The sequence below is a fragment of the Aphidius gifuensis genome, linkage group LG5 (genome assembly GCF_014905175.1).
Source record: "Aphidius gifuensis isolate YNYX2018 linkage group LG5, ASM1490517v1, whole genome shotgun sequence".
Lineage (NCBI taxonomy): Eukaryota > Metazoa > Arthropoda > Insecta > Hymenoptera > Braconidae > Aphidius > Aphidius gifuensis.
Window position 1 is genome coordinate 11484864 of NC_057792.1, and position 24592 is coordinate 11509455.

General features: G+C 28.7%; 2 protein-coding genes across 2 annotated transcripts; both read left to right on the forward strand.

Annotated features, from left to right (window-relative positions):
* Nucleotides 1-10408: 10408 nt before the first annotated feature.
* Nucleotides 10409-11689, forward strand: LOC122856372. Its single transcript, XM_044158050.1, has one exon. It carries the CDS (start codon nucleotides 10409-10411, stop codon nucleotides 11687-11689), a length of 1281 nt encoding a protein of 426 aa, XP_044013985.1.
* Nucleotides 11690-11860: 171 nt separating this feature from the next.
* LOC122856373 lies at nucleotides 11861-23116 on the forward strand. Its single transcript, XM_044158051.1, has 4 exons — nucleotides 11861-13622; nucleotides 13768-14226; nucleotides 14401-15310; nucleotides 22900-23116. Exons 1-4 carry the CDS (start codon nucleotides 11861-11863, stop codon nucleotides 23114-23116), a joined length of 3348 nt encoding a protein of 1115 aa, XP_044013986.1.
* The last annotated feature ends 1476 nt before the right edge of the window (nucleotides 23117-24592 follow it).

The window sequence follows — 24592 nt, forward strand, 5'->3', positions numbered from 1 at the left end:
AAGATTCGACAAAAAATGAAAAAATCTGGCAGATTCTGCCAGATTCTGTCAGCCGAATATTCGGCTTCCAACAGTCTGCCAGATTCTTACAGATTCTGTCAGCCACATATTTAATTTCCAACAGTCTGTCAGATTCTGCCAGATTCTGCCAGATTCTACCAGTTCAATTTATAAATATTGCTTTTTTTTCAATAAATTGATTTTTTTGAATTAATACAACCGATTAGGAGACATCAAGTCGTCATCGAATTATTAGTATGTTATAATTCATTCATTTATGGCTCATTTATCATTATTTTACGTTAGTTGTTATTCAACGATTCTCACATGTGCTCACGTCAGAGTTAATTCGCATATATAGGAACTGAGATTATAATACTTATAAAAATTTAAAAAACATATTCAAGTTTAAAAAAAAAATGCAACGCTTCGAGATTGAAGTTTCTTGATACCTTACCGTGATGTTTATAATAACCACAATAATTCGTCCAGAATTTTTTTTTTTTTTTTTTAGAATTTTTTGGTAAAAATAGTCTGGTAGATTATGACAGATTCTGTCAGATTCAGACCGGTTTTTGGAACAACTGCCAGATTCTGTCGGATTCTTACAGATTCTTAAAGATTTTGACCGGTTTTCGGAACAACTGCCAGATTATTCTGCCAGATTCTGTCAGTTTATTCTGCCAGATTCTGCCAGTTTTTTTTCACAAGGGATTAGCTTCAAAATCTTCACCTGTTTCAAGTACTGAACGTTCATAGCAATATCGTTCTAGACAACAATAATTTATAACAAAAAAGTATATAAAAATACAAAATTTTATACTCATTTTTCATTATTGTATAATTTAAAATAATATAAAAAAATTACATACTACAAAGAATATCTTGAATTCCTGACATAATTACCGCATTATTTTAATATATAAATTTTACTAATTAATATAAAATGAACAATATCAAAATAAATGAAAGAAACTTATAGTTTTATCACCGCAATCACTCCAAAAGAAGTTTTACTTCCCCCGCGCGTACTCGCAACACGCATAATTTTTTTTATTTACGATTTTACGATCATTTTTTGTATTAGAAAGACGTTAGTGCATTTGTTTGACAGTTGTGATTTTCTATATTTCTTGACAAATAATATATTTAAAAATATGTTATTATGTTAACAAAAAAGAGAAACTTGAGTTTATAGTTTTATTTGTTACGTGATTTTTACTTGAAAAGTCTATGCATTCATTGACCATGTGTGGGAATATTCGAGATTGTTTAAAAAGAGACTAATAAAAAGAGTACATAAATCAAATAATCGTCGTTTAAAGTATTTTTAAAAAAATATAAAATTAAATTGTTAGTCACATGTTATTAGAAATCGTATGATCTCACGATCTAGCCATAAAAAACAAAGTAATGTTTAAAAATTATCAATTTATTGCCGTTTATTTAAAAAATAAAAAAAATTAAAATCTGGTCAGTCTGGGACCGACAGACAGCTGTGGTTCGAACCGAAACAATGTTTATCATTAAAATATTCTATCCAAGCTATTCTACAAGAATGGAAAAAGAGGGGCGTACACATGGTAGAAATATACCATGCGCATACGTTTTTTCAAGCCAATCAGAAGATCGCCATATTGGCTAATTTGGCGCGATTTTAGTTGAATTATAGATTGAAATACATATCAAAGCATGATCTCAATAGGAAATTAAAATAATAATAACACATGAACAAATAATTAATTTTTATTCAAATGCATATACTTAACTCAGAAACCCTGATAGAAATATTTCTTTGAATTTTCTACGAATTATTACGAATTCCTACGAATCTCTACGAATTTTTACGAAATTGACCCATTCGAGAAAATAGTTTTGGAGTTATTCTCAATTTTTCTTCGAGTTTTTCGGCCTTCGGAGAAACTTCTCCGATTGCTCGTGAACTTCTTTAAAAGTCAAACGTGTGTTAAAATTGGTATTCTCTGTTAATGTTTCTCCGAGTTTTTTTAAGCTTCAGAGAAGTTATACTATTAATAGAAATAATTTACAGATTTTCTTTGAACATTTTTCTAAATTCATTTAGCTCTTCAAAGAAGCTTCTTCAATTGTTTGCGGACTTTAGAAGAACTATTCTCTGAAATTTGTAAAAAGTTCGTTGAAGTTCGTAGAAAAGTTGTAGAAAATCGCTGAAAATCGTAAAAACCTCGTAGAAATATTTGCACCAGGAGAGTTTCGAAGGAATTTCTCTAAATCACTCGAGCCAACAAATCTTCTTTATTGGATGGCATAATTTGATAAGAATCCTAAATATACGTCTCTTGAAGTTTAGACAAATGATTAAGAGTACGGTGAAACCTTCCGAAGATATTTTAGAATTTTTTCTCCGCATAGGTCAATTTCGTAGAAATTGGTAAAAAATTCGTGAAAAATTCGTAAAAATATTTCCACCAGGGATATCTCTTGAAGCTCCGACAAACGATGAAGAGTTCGGAGAAACCTTCCGAAGATATTTTAGAATTTTATCTCCGCATGGGTCAATTTCGTAGAAATTCGTCGAAAATTCGTTAAAATTCGTAGAAAACTTGTAGAAAAGTCGTGAAAAATTCGTAGAAATATTTCTACTAGGGAATACATATAAATTATTTGACGAATAAAATAAGTTTGCGATAATCAAAATTAAAAACATCTACAATTCTTATTTTGTGTATATTATTGATTAAAAAAAACAATTTTAGCAACAGTGTTTTATTGAACATATATATTTTTATATATTTCATGCTAATAATATAATATAAATCGAAACAGTCTCTTATTCTATTTTTATTTCATGATAGGAATATATTATCAATTATACCTGCAATAACACAGTTACATATTACATATTTTTTTCAACTTCTTTTTATTATTCCGTCTTTTATTAATTTCTATAATTTTCTCAATTGAAACTCTGATACAAATGTATTGATATTGTTTTCTTTCATCAAAACTTCTAGTTTATTAACTGAATACACAAAAATTCATCTTTTTCCAAATTCTTTTATGTGAAAAAGTAAAAATTAAATTTCGAATTGTTTTGCAACGTCTATGGAAATTTGAGATGAATATGTTGAACCTCCTCCTAAAAGGAAACTAATATCATTTATATCAGGAATAAAATCAAAATTTTTTGTTGGTTCTCCTAAAGACGGATATTTATTTTTGTATTTATGTGCCACGTAACCTGTTATGTATAATAACCCTTGATGGGCAATCAAATAATCTGGAATTTCTTAGTTATTAAGTCTTTCATCAGTAATATCTAAATAATACAAAGATGAATCATAATCAAAATTCAAATTACTTAAAATTTTTTCGACAATATAGTATAGTGAAAATATAATATTCAAATAAAAAGAAGTACTCATAATAAAATTAAAAAAAAAAAACCATAAAAAACTGTAGTTGTATTCAATACATATATTGAATTTTTTAATTTATATATTAAAAATATTTAAGTTGAAAGTTTGAGTAGTATGAACTTTAATATTAATAGGTTTTAACTCATTTTATCATTCTTAAACTTGATAATAATGAGGTTTGTTCAAGATTCTTTTATATTTGACAGACTAGATTCATTCGTGGTGAAAGTTTATTAAAAATAGAAAATACATTATTAAATGTTCATTTAAAATAAGATTATTTATCCCAAATCTGTATTTGGGTTTTTCTTTCCAACAATTATCAAGTAAATCTAAAAAAAACATATACGTTAATAATATATTATTAATAATAATTTTATTTGATTGCTTTAATACATGAAATACGATAATACCCCGGGATAAAAAAATCATGTATTGAAAGTGTATTGAAAATCAATACAACTTTCTTTGTATTGATACGAGTATTCCTGGTTGCCAAATTCCATACCTTTTCAATACTGTTATAATTTAAGTTTGCTGTCTGGGTATTGAATCTCAATACTCATTCTATACTCTGAATTGTAATAAAAAAAAAAAAAGTTTAATATTCGGTATTTTATATTAACACAATATTGTAATACTTGAAGATGCCCTGTTATCTGACATGAATTTTTTCCTATCCGGATTTGATCTGATGGCTACCTAATCACGAAACCGATACCCTACCGTGAGACCGTTTTTACAAGTTGTTTAAATTTGAAATTTTGTTCACATAAGCTACGAAGTCCATCAATACCGTATAATTGATTTAAATGCATGAAAAAGAGGTCCATCATCTCGATTTTATTAATTGATATTGAATTATTTACGAATAGCTTGTAATTTTTTTAAACAAATTAATTACCAATGGCAAATGGCTACGGAAAAGATGTGGCTTACCTGTTAATTTTTAGTGTCAGTTATAAATACATCAGTAATGTATTTAATATGGAAAATTGAACTTCTATTGGAAAAATGACTGAGGAAAGGATTCAACTTGCCGGTTGATTTATTTAGCTACATTATTATCTTAGAAATTAACAGGTGAGCAATAACTATTTGTCAATAGCTATTTAATTCATTAATTATGAAAATTATAGATAAGAAAAGAATGTAGCCAAATAGATTAATTTGTATAGTCTAGATTAATTCCTCAGCAATATTTTCCATAATTATTTTAATTTATTATGGAAAATATTGCTGAGAAATTAATGGACTACTAATTAATTTACTTGGCTACATCATTTCCTTAGATAGATTTGCCAATAGCTTTTTTATCCATTTTGCATTTATTATATGTAATAACTATTATTGCTTAATAATGATTTTAACGATAATAGTTCAATAATTAAACAACTCAAATTAGAGTAAATTATTCCAAGTTTTTCAGGGGACTAATGTTTTTACAGTATTGAGTTGCCATATATTTTCAATACTCAGTATAATCGGTTATCGTGAGTATCGATTATATATACGTTTTTAATACTTTGAATCATTATAGTTATACTGAGTATTGACTTTGAATACTCTTTCAATACTCAAGACTGGTCCTTGAAACACAAAAAAAAACCAAGTATTGAGAGAGTATTGAAAATTCATACTGTTCCAATACTCTTTATATATTTTAATACTGTTTTCATACATTTCTAATACTGTTATATACATTCTATACTTTTTCAATACATGATTTTTTTATCCCGGGACATGACCAATTGATAATAATTCGGCTTCATTAGGCATTGTTCATAAAGATTAACCAGACAAATCAGTATTTTCTAATTCATTTCCAACATCAACGATTAGTCCATCATCAAAAAAATTCAGTGTTAACCCTGGTGAAAATATTTGTCCGAATTTCTCCGTGATTACTCCGAATTTCTCCGCGGTTACTCTGAATTTCTCCCAAATTGACCCATGCGGACAAATGAGTAGAAAAATTTTTTTTTCGTCGTCGATTTCGGAAGAATTTTACCGCGGTAAAATTAATTTTTTCACATGTTTCTCCGCTTGTGTTTTTTTTCACGGAGAAATATTTCTGAACGTTCCCTTACCTAAGTTGATTCGGAGAAACCACGTAAAAATTTCTCAGCAGTAAAATTATTTTTTCACACGGTTAAAGAAATGGCGGACAAATCTCTCCACCCTTTCTCCAATTTTCTCGACCATTTGTTCAATTTTTTTCTAACTTTTTCAATTTTCAATTTTTCCAAAAAAAAATGACTAATTATTAATTGTTACATTACGCAAAGCATAATGATGTTTATTTTTTTTGAAAAAATAAAAATTCGAAGACACTTTTTTTCAAAAAAGTTGATATACCTGAGGTACTTGGTCTACAAAACTTCCGTGATCGTTTCATCAGATTGATGAATGTGGGGAAATAAGTGGAAAAATTTCCTTTCGTCGTCAATTTCGAAAGAATTTCTGTGTGGTATAATTTTTTTTTTTCACACGTTTCTCCGAGAATTTTTATTGCCGAGAAATATTTCCGAACGTTCTTCCACCTCAGTCGATTCGGAGAAAATTCGGAAAAAAACTAAATGCGGAGAAATTTGGAGTAATCGTGGAGAAATTCAGGAGAAATCGCGGAGAAATATTTTTACCAGGAAACACTTCATTTTGATATATAATACTTCATCAGTATACTGTTTATCATCTGAGCCAGTTAGCTCGTCATCTCCGTGGTCAAGTCATTTAAATCAATAAGAAAAAACTCTGATTCCATCAATTTCTTATCATTATTTTCCCCGATGGAGAAAAAATGAAGAGAATGTTTTCCTAGAATATACCAACAAAATCGATGCTTTATCTCCAATGCATTGGGATGGTCATTATTACCACCTATTCTTCGTAAATACGAAACAGTGTTCTCAAAAATATCCTGGTTGATTCGGTAAGTTGGAATATATTATATTTTAGGTTCATTGATATTGTGTTTTTTTTTAATGATCAAAAAAATTCAATAATTGATCACAATCAAAGCAATAACTTTTTGAAATTGTTTCATACTTAAAGCCATTCCTCTTTTATCGGGAGCTCAACCCGTCATTTCAGTAATAAATTCTTCTATATTATAAATAGCATTTACTTGATCATTAACGTGACTATCAAACCCACTACTTAGAGAATTTCGATGGTTATATTCCAGTTTACCATTAAAAATATCAAACTAATCATTAAATAATTTAATAACTTCAAATTCATCTTGGTATTTCAAATTATCACAAGTTCTTGTATCAGCTTCTTCTCCATAACCATCATTTAAACTCATTAAGAATTATGCGTTTTTTGTCCCAAGTAGTAAAGCAAGGCAGATCCTGGGACAGTTAAATATCAAACCCCCACTTCAGCCTAATTAAACCCCCACCAGGCTCTGATTGAATTCCTCCTTTATGTTTGTATGTCAGCCATTTTGAGGTCGACCATTTTGTATATCGGTAATGTAGGGAGTTGGTATATCTATATATTCGAATGTCGGCTATTTTGAATGTTGATAATTTAGTGATTACTATTACCTCTATATATATATAATATATATATAAATTTTGATTGGATGATATTTATTTATTATGAATATATTTATTGATAATAAACAAAACAATGACTGAAAATTCTAAATTTAATATCAAGTATTTATTCAATTTCAACTCATGCTTAGCATTGACAATAATCTTTCTATAATCTTCAGCAAAGCCAAGAAACATTTGTAATGGTATACAAACATCAAAGTATCCATCAGTGTTATAACTAATTATATCATTTACTATATATATATACATTATATGTATATCATTATGTATGTGTAGACGTGCTTTTGAGGTCCATTTCAGTCATTTATCCAGGACTTCGAGGACATTCTGCATTTTGAGGACGGTCCCCGTTATTTTTTAGGTGACGACGTTAGTTTAACGTACAACGCTAGTAAACTTGATGGAATGAGAATGTTCTGAAATTTTGAGATTAGATAAATAAAATAATAACGAATCTTAATATGCCCTTAGAATTATAGGTAATAATATTTGTTTTTTTTATATTAATTATTAAAGTAGGCCTGTTTTAGAGAGGTTATACATGGCTCTTATGGGAGCAAGTGTGACTAAATAATTTGAAACATAAACAAATGTGGTCAAATGAAATGACAGATTTCCCAAAAACTACTGAATTATAAAAAAAAATATCAAGTTTTTTTTGATACCAATATTATTGGGGCAAATAATATTAGATTTTTTGTAATTATAAAAACTATCCACAAAAAAATGGAATTTCATCAGGTTTTTCACTGTTTATCACCATCAATCTGACAACATAATAAACACAATTCAGTGTTTTTTTTTTAAATACGATTATAAAATTTTTTTTTATGGAAAAATGATTCTTTATGCTATAAAATAATTATATTGATCAAAATATATATAAATAATGATTGATTTCATACATAAAAAACTAACTGAAAATATTTTTTTTTATTTATTTGGGGTTGTCAAGCATGAATATTTCCTGTGTTAAAGCATAGGAGCTGGATTTAGGCCACGCCCCAAAAATTTTGCTAGCGTTGTACGTTAAGGACCGTCCTCAAAAAAAATATTTTATTCTGGAATTATTTCAAGACCCTCAATTTTTTTCAATAATTTTCAGGGATGGTCCTCGAAATGCAGAAATGTCCTTAAAATGAACTATTGATAAAGGCATAGATTTTGAGGACAGTCCCCAAAAAACGTATTTAGTTTGAGAGCGATTTTGGGAACATTATTTGATCAGTCAGGATTTCAAACTTGTAAATTTCCAAAAGCTCGTTCTATTATTATGATTAATCCGCTATTACTTTTTAATTTTGATACAAATAATAATTTTAAAATTATACTGGATTTTTCTCTGAAGTATTAGTTGAGGGTCCGGATGCAATAACGACCTGCACGCTCGAAAAACGGTAGAAGTATTGTCCAATGGCTTGGACAATTCTTAATTTTCAAAGTCGTCAAAAAAAAAATTAAAAAATATAGGCATGTAGAAAAAGTTAAAAAAAAAATATATTGCTTTTATGGTTTTTTTTTTTTTTTAATTATTTTAATTGAAAAAAATTAATTAAGAAAATTATTCCGTCTCTGATTTTTTTCATTTTTCAATAATAATACGAGTATATCTCTTTTGTTTATCAATAAAAACTCTTGAAATTTTACCTATATATATATTTATTAACAAAGAATAATGAAAAAAAAAAATTTTTAGAAAATAATGATAATATTTATTTATATTATTTATTTAATTTGTGTCAATAGAAAATTGAATCTTCTTATCTTTGACTCAACCGTTTAGCGAAGAAATTTGAAAGTTTTAATAACTTCCAGTGTAAAAAATGTTTATTTATATATGTAGAATATATTTCTAAAATTTTAAAAATTTAAATTAATAATTAAAAAAGTTATTGAGTTAACAACAATAGAGCGCGGTCACGTTTGACACGCATATCGAAGGTTCTAATATGGGTGATGGCAAGTAGCTGTTTTGTTGCGCGCGTAATAATTAATGCGACCGCGCTCCATTGTTATTAACTCAATAACTTTTTTAATTATTAATTTAAATTTTTAAAATTTTAGAAATATATTCTACATATATAAATACATTTTACACTGGAAGTTATTAAAATTTTCAAATTTCTTCGCTAAACGGTTGAGTCAAAGATAAGAAGATTCAATTTTCTATTGACACAAATTAAATAAATAATATAAATAAATATTATCATTATTTTCTGAAAATTTTTTTTTTACATTATTGTTTGTTAATAAATATATATATAGGTAAATGTTCCGGGTCGAACCACATGTCTGTCGGTCCCAGACTGACCAGATTTTTATTCTTTTTATTTTTTAAACAAAATACAATAAGTTGATAAGTTTTAAACATTACTCTGTTTTTTATGGCTAGATCACGAGATCATACAATTTCAAATAACATATGACTAACAATTGTGGTTTATATTTTTTCTAAAATATTTTAAACAACGATTTAATTTATGTACTTTTAATAGCTTTTTACGAACTCGAATATTCCCACACATGGTCAACTCATGCATAGACTTTTGAGTAAAAATCACGTAACAAATAAAACCATAAACTCAAGTTTCTCTTTGGTACTATTATAACATATTTTTTAAAACATTATTTGTCAAGAATTAGAGAAAATCTCACATCTGTCAAACAACTGCACTAACGTATTTTCGATACACAGAATGATCGTAAAATCGACAATAAAAAAGTAAATTTATAACTTTTTAAAATAAACTAAATTCATGAAAACGTCTTGGACTTTCCGGTCGTAAAATCTATATTTTTTGTTTACACATGGTATTTTTTATGTCACCCTTTGGACCACACAAGGCCCAATTTTATGTCTAAAAATCCCACCACCTACACCTAGTTTTTTACCCTCTCTTGAACTAATTTTTGACCAATTAAAACTAATTTTTTAACTAAGTATACACCCATTTTTTGGACTTAACAATTTTCAACAAACTGAGAAATCAGTTGCTCTTCAACACTCGTTTACGTAACATCTCTAATTAATATTGATTCGCGTACAACGGAATTTCTTTATACTTACAATATAAAATAGTAGTGTCTGTCCATGACAACACTTTTTAGAGTCAACTCAATAAACAATATATAATACAATTAATTATAATTTTAGTGAAATAATAAAGTGAATATTAATAGAATTTAAGCCACAGTGTTTGGATTTATTTAAAGTGTTATTCCTATTATTTCAAGTTACAACCTATCCTCCACATCCTTTGATAGCCCTGTATCAAACATAAGGCCTTACAACCCTTGTGAAATTATCGTGGTATATTTGGATACGTGGCGCGATACATTTTTTGGTCCTTCGAGCCGGATTCACCAAGTGAATATTTACCAGTGACTTTAGTGAAGGTACAATAAAATAAGAGTCACAGTTACTCAAACAATTCTACTAAAATGGCACAGCCTAACTCTGATTCTCAAGCAGAATTACTCAAAAAGCTTCACCGACAAAGAGGTGGAATAAAAAAGATGATTACTGAGCTTATGAAAAAGATAAAGATTATACAAGAAAATTTAACTACAAGTGATGTAGATGAACTACAAGTAACACTTGAAATCGTCACAGCACGCTATAGTTTATTTGGAGATATACAAGATCAACTAGAAGAACTTGATGAAGAGAAAGAAGCCCCCGAAAGGGAGCCAATCGAGAAAAATTATTCTACTGTTGTTGCTCAAACACGGAAAATAATCCGCAAACTTCAAGGCAATATGAATAATGCAAGTGATACAAATAGTGAAAGTGGTAGTTATCGTGCAAATAATAATTTTTATCCGACAAATATACCAATACCGTCAATACAAATACCAAAATTTGATGGTACACCAGAGAAATGGGCAGCATTTTTTAGTGTTTTTAAAAATACAATTGACGTCAATCAATCTCTGCCAAAGGCACTCAAACTTTATCATTTAACAAGTGTCCTTACTGACAAGGCTTGGTCACTTATTGGTCATCTAGAAATAAATGATGCCAATTATGACCATGCATTATCTATTTTAGTAGATAAATACGAGCATACTCGTCGATTGGCTCGCCGACATTGTTCAATATTAAAAGATTATCCTCATCTTAAAAAGGATACTCCAGCAGCAATCGGTGAGTTAGTTGACACTTTTAGACAACACTTAGGAGCTCTAAAAAATCTAAAGTTTATGATTCATGCTTGGGATCTTCCTTTGACAGATCTCATTCTGTCTAAATTAAATAATAATACAATTTGTCATTGGGAAATGACTATAAACTCACGTGAAGTACCAAAGTACACTGAGTTATTAAATTATTTAGAACAACGTTCTATTTGCTCAGTTTTTTCTACACAAGAAGAAAAATCAAATGATACAAAGAGTGAAAAAACCCAAGTTAAAAAGGGTGGAATATCATTGACAACAACTACTACACGTGTCTGTCCAATATGTTCTGAGACACATTCTATATATAGTTGTGAGATATTCAAAGGTTTTACACAAGAAGAAAGGTATAAGGCTGCAGTCAAGGCCTCATTATGCTTGAATTGCCTGAAAAAGGGACACGGGGTCAAAGACTGCAATTCAATGGGGTGTCGTACCTGCGACAGAAGACACCATACATTCTTGCATCGGCCAACGACCACTGAGTCCGACCAGGCCAACACATCAGCTGTTCCAGCAACCGATGAAAATGAAGAAATATGACTACAGCATAGTAGTATACATCCAGGACGACCTATAGCATTTGTAGTCAACTCAACAACAAGTGTATTAGTCGTCTCAGCACTCATCAATGTATTCAATACTGACGGAGAAAAAATACAATGTCGATGTCTTCTTGATACGTGCTCAACTGCAAATTTTATGACTGAAAGTATGGCAAGTAAACTTAAATTAAATAAAAAGAAATGTTCAATCTCAATTGGTGCATTGAACACAGCTTCAACAATTTCTAAACATGTTGTAAGTACCACAATTCAATCTTGTCACACAAGATATGAAAGAACACTAAGTTTTCTGACAGTTCCAAGAATTTCGGAAAATATACCAGATCAAATAATTAATAAAGATAATATTAAAATTCCTAATACAATGAAATTAGCAGACCCTAGTTTTCATCAACCTGCTCCAGTTGATATTTTATTGGGGGCAGGTGTTACCATGTCATTATTTACACAAGGACAAATAGATTTGTCTAAATCTGGTGGCCCTGATTTATTCTTACAAAGAACTAAATTTGGATGGGTCATCGGGGGGAGTGCACCTACAAAGGTCTCATCGCAACAAGTGTCTTGCCACCTGGCATCAGACATGCACTTTGATTTCTCAAAATTTTGGGAAATTGAAGAAGTAAAAGATGTTTGTCATCTCACAGCAGATGAATTAGCATGTGAAGAACATTTTCTTCAACATGTCACAAGAAATGAGGTAGGACGATACATTGTCGCACTACCATTTAAACAACCAGTCAATCAATTAGGAGAGACTCGGTCTATAGCAATAAAAAGATTAAATTCTCTAGAGAAAAAGCTTCAAACTAATCCTATGTTAAAGATACAATATAACACTGTACTACAAGAGTACCTAGACTTAGGTCACATGTCTGAAGTACCAGATAAACAATTACAAGAAGATGGTTTTTATTTACCTCATCATGCAGTGATAAAAGAAGAAAGCCAAACAACAAAAGTACGAGTCGTGTTCGACGGTTCAGCCAAGGGTTCCAAGGGTCATTCGCTCAATGAATTGCTACATGTTGGCCCAACAATACAGACAGACATTTTCTCATTACTACTTCGATTTAGATTACACCAGTACGTACTGACTGGTGACATTGAGAAAATGTACAGACAATTTTTAGTACGTCCACAAGATAGAAAATATCAACGTATTTTATGGAGAAATACGTCTGGTATTATCAAAACATATGAATTAAATACTGTAACATTTGGTCTTGCTCCATCACCATTCTTAGCTATACGATGTCTACATAAATTAGCTGATGATGAGCAAGAAAATTTTTCTATAGCATCAGAAATACTCAAAAGAGATCTATATGTCGATGATCTTTTAACTGGTACACAAACACTTGAAGAAGCAATTAAATTGAGGGATGAATTAATTCCTTTATTACAACAAGGTATGTTAAATATACGCAAATGGGCTTCCAATGAGCCTAGACTATCAGAAGGCCTTCCAGAGGCTAACAAAAATTTACAATTACAATTTAATGACTCCAGTGCAATAAAAACACTCGGTGTTTACTGGAGATCTACTACAGATACAATTGTTTACACAGTTAAAACAATTACGTTTGACGAAATTACAAAACGCAAAATTTTTTCTGAAATTGGAAAAATCTTTGATCCTCTTGGACTTCTTGGTCCAGTTGTTATGACAGCAAAAATAGTTATGCAACAATTATGGAGTATAAACATTGACTGGGATGAACCTGTCCCATCACCAATTAAAGATGAATGGTTAACATTTTATAACCAATTACAACTTTTAAATGATTTATCTTTTAAAAGACATACAATATTAAATGATACAACAAGTATACAATTACATGGCTTTTGTGATGCCAGTGAAAAAGCATATGGGGCTTGTATTTATCTCAGGTCCATTGATAAAAAAGGTAAAGTTTACACACAACTTTTGTGTGCCAAAGGGCGCATAGCTCCTCTCAAGACACTATCAATCCCTAGATTGGAATTATGTGGAGCATTATTATTTGCTTCGCTTTTATACAACAATAATTAAAGCAATACACATAACAATAGATGACACATATTTGTGGTCAGATTCTACAATTGTTTTACACTGGCTAAGAAAAGAGCCAAGTGTTATGAAAACATTCGTGGCAAACAGAATTGCCAAAATACAAGAAAAAACAAAAACAACACAATGGTGCCATGTACGTACACATGACAATCCAGCTGACCTGATTTCAAGAGGTCAACTACCTGAAGAATTCATCAAAACAACAACATGGCAACATGGGCCGTCTTGGCTGTGTGAAGATCCAGATGGCTGGCCGAAATTCGAGATGACCGAGGGTTGCAGTCTACCTGAGCTCAAGGTCAACACATGTCTCAACACAACGACAAGTTCAACACAACCACAAGTAAATATAAACAATAAAAATGATTACAATATTTTAACTCGTTATTCATCTTGGAATAAATTACAAAATGTCATTGCATATTCTCTGCGAATGAAAACAAACAACAAGAATACTGGTTATTTAAAAATCAATGAAATTGAATATGCTACTAATACAATAATTAAACTAGTACAAAAAGAAATATTTTTTGATGACTTAAAAATTCTAGAAAATCAAAGACAATTAAATCAAAAAAGTAAATTAATTAAACTCGCTCCATTTATTGATAAAAATGGATTATTGCGAGTAGGAGGGCGATTACAAAATGCCTCTATTCCATACAATCAAAAGTATCCAATCATTTTACCTAAAAATCATCATGTAACTTCATTAATAATTAAACATGAACATAAAATACACTTGCATACTGGTACTCAAGCCACATTATATGCTGTAAGACAACAATATTGGCCAATTGATGGTCGCAATCAAGTAAGTAAAATAATACGCACTTGTACAACATGTCTACGAGCACAGCCTCGCACAATTGATTACCTGATGGGTAATTTACCAAAAGCAAGGGTTAATGAAGCAATTCCATTTACAATAGTTGGGGTTGACTTTTGTGGACCTTTTTTAGTTAAAGAAAAGAAAGAAAGAAATAGAATTAAAGTTAAAATATACGTAGCAGTCTTTGTATGTCTCGTCATCAAAGCTGTACATCTAGAAATGGTCAGTGATTTAACTACAGATTGTTTTATTGCTGCTTTAAAAAGATTTGTTGCAAGACGTGGTTACCCGACTGATATTTATTCAGACAATGGTTTAAATTTCCAAGGGGCCAACAATGAATTGATTAAACTGCAAGATCAATTAAAATCAAACGATGCACGAGATAAATTACAAGAATTTTTTAACACAAAAAAAATTCAATGGCATTTTACGCCACCACTTTCTCCACATTTTGGCGGACTTTGGGAAGCCGCAGTCAAATCATTCAAGCATCATTTTAAAAGGGTTATTAAACCAGATATTTTATTATCACAAGAAGAATTCAACACCTTGATTATTGAGATCGAGGCAATACTCAATTCACGTCCACTGACACCTATTTCAACTGATCCAAATGATTTTATGGTGCTCTCACCTGGACATTTTTTAATTGGACTTGCTCTCACAACTATAAGAGATCATGACTACAACAACATACCCATGAACAGGTTGTCTAGATGGCAACTGATTAAACAAATAAAACAAGAATTTTGGCAACGTTGGCACAATGAATATCTCAACGAGATGATCAACCGCAGTAAGTGAAACAAAGACAACAACAACATAGAAATAGGCGATGTGGTCTTATTAAAGGAAGCCAACATTCCACCTATGCATTGGGCATTGGGTCGAATCATCGAGACGCATCCTGGGACGGATGGTATTGTCCGTACGGTCACCATCAAAACAGCAAAGTCTACCTACAAACGCAACGTCAAGAAAATAGCACCCCTGGTTCCTTGTGACCCAGAATGACATTAGAATAAATTAAATTTACATTTACTAACACTTTTTTCTGTTTTAGATATTTAAGTTGATCGGCCGACCTCTCAACGGGGGGAGAATGTTCCGGGTCGAACCACATGTCTGTCGGTCCCAGACTGACCAGATTTTTATTCTTTTTATTTTTTAAACAAAATACAATAAGTTGATAAGTTTTAAACATTACTCTGTTTTTTATGGCTAGATCACGAGATCATACAATTTCAAATAACATATGACTAACAATTTTGGTTTACATTTTTCTAAAATATTTTAAACAACGATTTAATTTATGTACTTTTAATAGCTTTTTACAAACTCGAATATTCCCACACATGGTCAACTCATGCATAGACTTTTGAGTAAAAATCACGTAACAAATAAAACCATAAACTCAAGTTTCTCTTTGGTACTATTATAACATATTTTTTAAAACATTATTTGTCAAGAATTAGAGAAAATCTCACATCTGTCAAACAACTGCACTAACGTATTTTCGATACACAGAATGATCGTAAAATCGACAATAAAAAAGTAAATTTATAACTCTTTAAAATAAACTAAATTTATGAAAACGTCTTGGACTTTCCGGTCGTAAAATCTATATTTTTTGTTTACACATGGTATTTTTTATGTCACCCTTTGGACCACACAAGGCCCAATTTTATGTCTAAAAATCCCACCACCTACACCTAGTTTTTTACCCTCTCTTGAACTAATTTTTGACCAATTAAAACTAATTTTTTAATTAAGTATACACCCATTTTTTGGACTTAACAATTTTCAACAAACTGAGAAATCAGTTGCTCTTCATTTCTTCAGTTCAGTTGCTCGGAATTTCTTTATACTTACAATATAAAATAGTAGTGTCTGTCCATGACAACACTTTTTAGAGTCAACTCAATAAACAATATATAATACAATTAATTATAATTTTAGTGAAATAATAAAGTGAATATTAATAGAATTTAAGCCACAGTGTTTGGATTTATTTAAAGTGTTATTCCTATTATTTCAAGTTACAACCTATCCTCCACATCCTTTGATAGCCCTGTATCAAACATAAGGCCTTACAACCCTTGTGAAATTATCGTGGTATATTTGGATACGTGGTGCGATACAGTAAAATTTCAAGAGTTTTTATTGATAAACAAAAGAGATATACTCGTATTATTTTTGAAAAATGGAAAAAATCAGAGATGGAATAATTTTCTTAATTAATTTTTTTCAATTAAAATAATTAAAAAAAAAAAAAAACCATAAAAGCAATATATTTTTTTTTTAACTTTTCCTACATGCCTATATTTTTTAATTTTTTTTTTTGACGACTTTGAAAATTAAGAATTGTCCAAGCCATTGGACAATACTTCTACCGTTTTTCGAGCGTGCAGGTCGTTATTGCATCCGGACCCTCAGTTAAGAATATTATTTTAATATTGAAGAATTAAGTACAGATGATACTCACTGATAACTGTACAAGTATATTAATTATTTGAGTCAATTAATGAGAATAGTAAATAATACTTCTTGCAGTTTTATTTTGAATATTCATACCGAAATAAAAGAAATTAATTTTTTTTTTTTTTTTTTTAAATTAAGTCTTGAACATTGAGGACAAAAAAATGGAATGAAGAGAAATATCAAATAATAATCATAATAACTTGCTGCTTAGATTTTGATTAAAAATCTAATCATTCCATTCTCTTATTCCATTTTTTTGTACTCAATGATCAAGACTTAATTTTTAAATGGTGTTTAACTCGAGAATTGTTTGAAGACAGATTTGCCAGAATACATGCTATTTTAGCATTATCAGTTTGTCACTATCTCAAACTGACAAAATTATAGTTGGATATTAGTTCTGTCAAAAATAATGAATATGCAACGAGATAGAGATGTAAAATAGAATTTATAATAATTTGCTGCTTAGATTTTCATTGTAAAAATAATTTTACATTATAAAATAATTTAGTTATGTATATCTAAATAAAATATAAAAATAAGTTTTTGAGGACAGTCCCTGAATTCAATGTTATATCAATAGACTAGTCCTTAAACTACGATATGCACAAATTCATATATTATACGTATAAGTATATAAATTCGTGCATATCGTAGTTTGAGGACTAGTTCATTAATATAACAGCGAATTTAGGGACTGTCTTTGAACTACTGATTTTGTATATTTTTAGATATACACTTACTACTGATTCGCAATTAAATTAATTTTATTTAATAAAATGACTTTTACAATGGGAATCCAAGCAGCAAGTTATTATAAATTTTATTTTACATCACTATCCCGTTGCATATTCAGTACTTTTATAATAGAACTTATTCAACAATAGTTCTGCCACTTTGGGATATTGACAAATCCATGATGTTGAAATAGCACGGATTCTGGGAAAAAGTCTTTAAACAATGTTTAAGTGGAGGTCCACTAAAAAATTAAATCTTGATGATTAAGTACGAAATAATAATAGAAATATTTAATAATAATTTCTCAAAGATGCATGTACATGCAACACAGTCACGGCATAAGTTTGTCATTATTTCATACTGACTAAATTGTTGTCGGATGCATATTGTTACAGAGACAAACTCAATGTTTAACCTGTTTATGGTATTGAATACAATTTATAATAACTTGCTGCTTAGATTTTCATTGTAATAATCATTTTATTTTATGAAATTAATTAAATTTCGAATTCGTACTAAGTGTATATCTACACTCAGAGAAGGATAAGTTAACAGTTAACATACCAATATGTTTACATTAAACATACAAAAGTTTAATGTTAAGATATATATATTAACAATAAACATAGATATCTTAACTGTTAACATACGTATGTTTATAGTTAACATACGTATCTTTACACGGCCAAATATTTTGATGCGCCAGTCTACTTCTTGTAATCTCTTTTTTTTGACATTATATTGTGATACTATTCTAATTGTAGTATAATATAATATGTACTCGTGTTGTCATAGATTTATTTAAATTTAGTTTTTTTGTAAATTCATTCTTAATTTTACATTAAATTTTCATATTTACATACGTAAATGTCCTCAACTATCAAACTAACCTTCAAATTGTGTCAATTACAGATATCTTAGATATCTTAATAGTTAACATACGCATATTAACTATTAAGATACGTATGTTTAATGTTAATATATATATCTTTGATGTAAACTTATCAGCCACCACCCATTTTAACATGGCATATGTTAACATAAAACAGGATATGTTAACTGTTAACATATCCTTCTCTGTGTGTAAAAATGTACGAGATCAGTAATTTAGGGACAGTCCGATTATACGTATGAACTGATGAATTTGTGCATATCGTAGTTTGAGGACTAGTCCATTGATATGATAGCGAATTCAGGGACTGTCCACGAACTACTGATTTCGTATATTTTCAGATATACACTTAGTACTATTAAGCAATCATATTAATTTTTTAGAATAAATTGATTTTTACAATGAAAATCCAAGCAGCAAGTTATTATAAATTGTATTTTATATCATAAACGGGTTGATTATTCAGTTTTATTTTGTAACAATATGTATCCAACAACAATTTAATCAGTGTGAAATAATGACAAACTCATGACCTGAAAACGTCATGTGTTGTATGTACATTCATCTTTGAGAAATTATTGTTCATTCCTTTTTTTATTGTTGTGTACTTAATCATCGACACTTAATTTTTTAGTGGACGTAAACTTAAACTTTGTTTCGAGACATTTTTCCAGTATTCATACTTTTTCAACATCATTCTGGCAGAATTAGTGATGGATGAGTTCTGTCATAAAAATAATGAATATGATACAAGTAAGGGATGAAAAAATTAAATTTATAATAACTTGCTGCTTGGATTTTCATTGTAAAAATAATTTTATTATATTAAATTAATTAAAATCACAAATTTGTACTAAGTGTATATCTACATATAGACAAAATCAGTAGTTTGAGGCAGTGATGGGTAAATGGTCGATTTTTGATAAGTTTCTTATTAAAATAAATAATATACATTGTCAAGTTTATTTTTTAAAATATAGAAATGTCCATAAAAAGTAGAAGTGAAAGATATAATATGAATTACTGTTTTAAATAGAATGTCTTTTGGGTATTCTGTAAATTTTAGAATTCCATTTTTCTTAGTTACCATGCTTTTTCCTTGGGATTTTTATTTATTAAAAAAATAAAATGCATGTAATTTTATTTATTGAATAAATTAAAATGTCCAAGGAAAAGCAGTAGCTAAGAAAAAGATGTAGCTAAGAAATTAATGTTGCCAAAAAATTATGTTTTAAGGAATTAATGTTGCTTTAGTTTTAAATAACTAATTTTTTAACTCGATACGATACGATACGCTCAAGACGATATATCCGATATATCGTCCATATCGACGATTTGACATTAATTTTTTCATAATATTTAAAAAATTTTATTAAAAATTATAAATTCAAATTATAAAATAAAATAAATTCAAAGTACTAAACGGAGGATTTTTTTTCACTTTTTTTAAAGAAAAAAAAACCATTTCATTAAAAAAACAACACTTCGCCTATAATTTAAAAAAAATTTATAAATCTAGAATAGTTAAAAAATAATATTAAGAGGTCTTGAATGTAAAACAACCCAATAACTCATGTCGAAAGGTTGAAGAAAAAAAAAATGAGACATTGACGGGAAAGTTTATTCAAGAAAATGACCTCCAAAAAACCGTTAGAAAAAAAATAAAAATCATCTGTATCAGCAACATTTCAGAGTTTTATTTGTTGACAAAATAATTTTTCAAGGAAAAAAAAAAAAACAGAAACCGTGTTTAAACAGCAGGGTATTCACAACTACAGTATACAAAAATATATGAAAAAAAGATAAAACAGCATTTTTTGACAATATTTTAATGGGCCTTTCTGCCGGAAAACCAATTTGCACGCCTTGACCCTGAGACTCCACCGAAGTTTCTCAATTCTACTCTTTGAAAACTTTGTATTTCCTCGAAAATATATTGATCATCATTAAAAACATTTTTAAAAATCCAGATGCCGAAGTATACACATGGTAAAAGTAATTAAAAAAATACATAACCAAGTAGAAAACATATATTTAATGGAAATATAAATTAAATCTGATTATCTGAAGGACTTACAGTTTTGGACTTACTAAAATTGAATTAAGAAAAAATTTAGAAAAGATTTAGAAGATATAAAATAAATTTATTTTATATTTCCAATGAATATATTTTTTTTTCCACTTGGGTATACAGGCGGTTCTGTACTAAGAAAAAAAAATATATAAAATTTCGAGAAAGTACAACAAAAGTAGTTATATAGGGCCGGTTCTAGGCCATGGTGAGGGGACCAGGGGACAGGGGTCAGGATCGGGGGGTCAGATCGGGGGTAGTAAAAATCTCGAAGTTTCTAGAATCTACGAGACGGTTCTAGAACATTCGAGAAGGTTCGTAGAAGATTCGGGATGAATGAGAATATTATTTGATTTTTTTCAATAACAAATAATAATAACAAATAATAATAATTATATATTAATAATAAATAATGATCATAATATTAATAATAGTATAATAATAATAATACTAGTTGATAATGATAATAATGCGAATAATAGTAATACTAGTTGATAATGATAATATTAATCAATATTTATTAAAATAATAATAAATAATAGTAATACTGATTAATAATTATAACAATATTGAGTAATAATAAAATTAATAATAAAAATGTATCTAAAACTATTTAAAATAGGAGAAATTTTAAACGAAGTATTAGGAGTCGAGATGAGTACGAAGGTAGCATGCGTTTCTCACTTTAGCCGCGAGCAACACCCACTTATATGCGTGACCGCTCCCTCGCGTATATCCCACCCACGCACCGCCCCACAACGCTTGACTGCTCCTCCTTATGCATGATACCCGCGTTAAGACTACACATTAAAGATTGAATAATAAAATAAAGTGAACAGATTTTATCAAAGAATTTATTTAAATGTTTCTGGATCATTCAATTGTTATGTGAGAACACTCTCAAATAATTCTTGGCTGCGAGGTCTTCTCACATAACAATTGATAAATCCAAAAACCTTGAAATTAAATACTGTTATAAAATCTGTTTACTTGAGAGATTAATTTTTTTTTGAATGCAAAATAGAAAAAGAGAATGAAAATAAATAACGGGAATCAAGTTGACAAATTTTATAGCGGTATTTATTCGAAGGTTTCTGGACTATTCAATTGTCTTGTGAGAAGTCTTTCTTCCGACGGGAAAAGCCTTCTCCGTGACAACTGGATACCTTCAAATATACCGCTTTAAAATCTTATTGCTTGATGATTTGTTTTTTGATATTAAATAAATAATTTTGATGTTATGTTTTATTCGAAAAGTTCTAAACTGATCTTTTCATTTCGATTGTCATGTGAGAAGCCTTTGCCGTCGGAAATTATCAAAAACCTTCTCATATGACAATTGAAAAAAAGATCGACTCAGAATATTTTTTTCATAAGATATTGTTATGAAACGATTTGCGTATGATTTGACCCCTTTCTTCTACACCCCCTTTCTTCATATATATAGGCCTAAACATTTTACTGCTGTCATCATTAATCATTGTGACTCTATCAAATTATATACATATATATTACGAAGAAATAAAAAAACTAAAATGTCAGGGTAAGTTATTATTGTAATTGGTTTATTATTAATTTTTTTTTGAAATTGTTTTTTGGTGATTAAATTGTTTTTTAGTGATTGAATTTTTGAATTAAATTGTTAGTTTTTTTTTTCTTAATAATTTTTAGTTTTCAGTGTAAAAGTGTTAGTGATTGTTTTATTTTTATTTTTTTTTAATGAAAAAAAATTTTTTTATAGTGTTTTCATGTTATTGAATAAATAAGTGTGAAAAATATTTTTTCATTTTAAACGAGGTTTCAAATTATTAGTTTATGCTTTTTTTTTTCGTGTTTCTTTAAAAAGTGATTGCATGATGAGTGTGTTTTTTTTTTTTTCTTTTTTTGAGAATCAATGATTTTAAATGACCGGTTTTTATTTTTATTTTTTTCTGAAAAAGTATTAATGATATTTAGATTCTTTTTGTGAATTGTTCTTCTAAGAGTATATGATTTAAATTATTAGTTGATAATTAAATTTTTTTTTATTATTGAATGAATGAGAGATGATTTTTTCAAAAATATTTTTTATGATTTGATATTTTTAAAAAACAATTTGAATTTTCTTTTTTTAGAATTCTCATTCTTCACATTTGCGGAGACAACCAATTATTGAAAGCTTGGATTCCAGTAGAATGGGAAAAATTCTACAATGATGAGATAATTGATCTCATCATTCATACTGCTAAAGTATTGATTGCTCCAACATGCTCGTTAGAATTGGAATTCCAAAATCACCAATTCAAGATCAAAGAAGATGACAACGAGCTATATTTTATTGAAGAAAAATAAATAAAATACCATGGATACGAAACTACTCTGAATATGAACGTATGCAGTACCAAAAAATACACAATATTGAAAAAAAAATTGAAGGATAATAAAAAAATTAAATTATGAATTAAAAAAAATAAAAAAAAAAATACATAATCAGTTTTGAAAAAAAAAAATAATTTACATGATTCTTTTTTTAAAAAAAATGTAAACAATTTTTTGTGTTTTCAATAATTTTATCAACATATTCTATTTGAAACAGAAAAAAAATAAAGTATATATTGTTTTTTTTTTTATAAAGATTTTTCAGCATTCGTTTTGAATTTTCATCTTAGATTTTTGATAAATATATTTATTTATTTTCGTTTTAGTTTTTTTTTTTTTTTTTTTTACAATTTTTATAAATTATGTTTTTTTTTATTATTTCCATTTATTTTAAAGAAATTGTAAGAAATATTTTTTTTTTTTATCAATTTTATTTATTTAAATAATTTTATTTATTCAAATAATTACATTTCCCTTGATAATTTTTTTTTCGTTTTCAAAATTACATTTTCAATCGATTATTCTTAAACAGCGATAAATTCACATATGAAAATGTTCGGTGCTACTTGTTGAGTACGCATACCAAGATGGTCACCATCTACCATAGTTTTGAGCTCCTCAAATTCTTTTATCTTTCTCCAAAAATATTGATATCTTATTAAAAACATATCAAACTCATGTTGAATTGTCACAATGCTTTTCACTCCATATTTTGTATTTGCTCTTCGAATTTGAGTGATCTTGTATTCAGCTCCAGGAGTTAAATCAGACATTTTTATCAATGGTAAATTGCTGGAGCTACAAGCAACTTTGTTGATTGCTGATAGAAAATCCATTTTATTTTCTTGAAAAAAATTTTTTATATAAAATAAATTGTTCTAAAAAATAATAATAAAAAATTAAATTAAAAAATATATACCTTGATTCCTTTTATGATGAGTACTGTTCGAATACTTGAATTAATCTGATGCTGTTGATGTCGATCGCACTCTTTTTATAGTAAAAAAAATGTTCTAGAAGAGTCTTCGAAATTTCATTGAATGTTCTAGAATGTTCCATAAAGTAATGGAAATGTCATCGAATGTATAATGTTTTCGAATGTTCACAAAATGTTTTCGAGTGTTTTAAAATCTTTTTCGAATGTTCTTTAATGTTTCCGATTATTCTCAAAAATATCGATAATGCTTTCAATATATTCTTGAATCATCGATCCATCGAAGTTTCTTGATCTGTTCCAAAACATTCTCAATTGTTCCAGAAAATTCCTAATTCATGCTATATATAAAGCCTGTAAGCCTGTAATACGGCTCTGTCAGTTTATCGATCTTTTGAGTACGTGGGCATTCAAATAAATGAACAACATGAGTTCAGAGCAGTGTCTCAAACTGATAAAGATTATGGATGGAGCATATAAAATAATTCGTACGCCAGATCAAATAGAAAATTGGT

Bases quoted from the DNA above. Each gene is read 5' to 3' on its own strand.
- LOC122856373 (XM_044158051.1), top strand. From the start codon at position 11,861: ATGGCAAGTAAACTTAAATTAAATAAAAAGAAATGTTCAATCTCAATT. The intron at 13,623-13,767 runs GTAAAGTTTACA...ACATAACAATAG, and splicing joins CAGGTCCATTGATAAAAAAG to ATGACACATATTTGTGGTCA. The intron at 14,227-14,400 runs GTTATTTAAAAA...TATTGCGAGTAG, and splicing joins AACAAACAACAAGAATACTG to GAGGGCGATTACAAAATGCC.
- LOC122856372 (XM_044158050.1), top strand. From the start codon at position 10,409: ATGGCACAGCCTAACTCTGATTCTCAAGCAGAATTACTCAAAAAGCTT.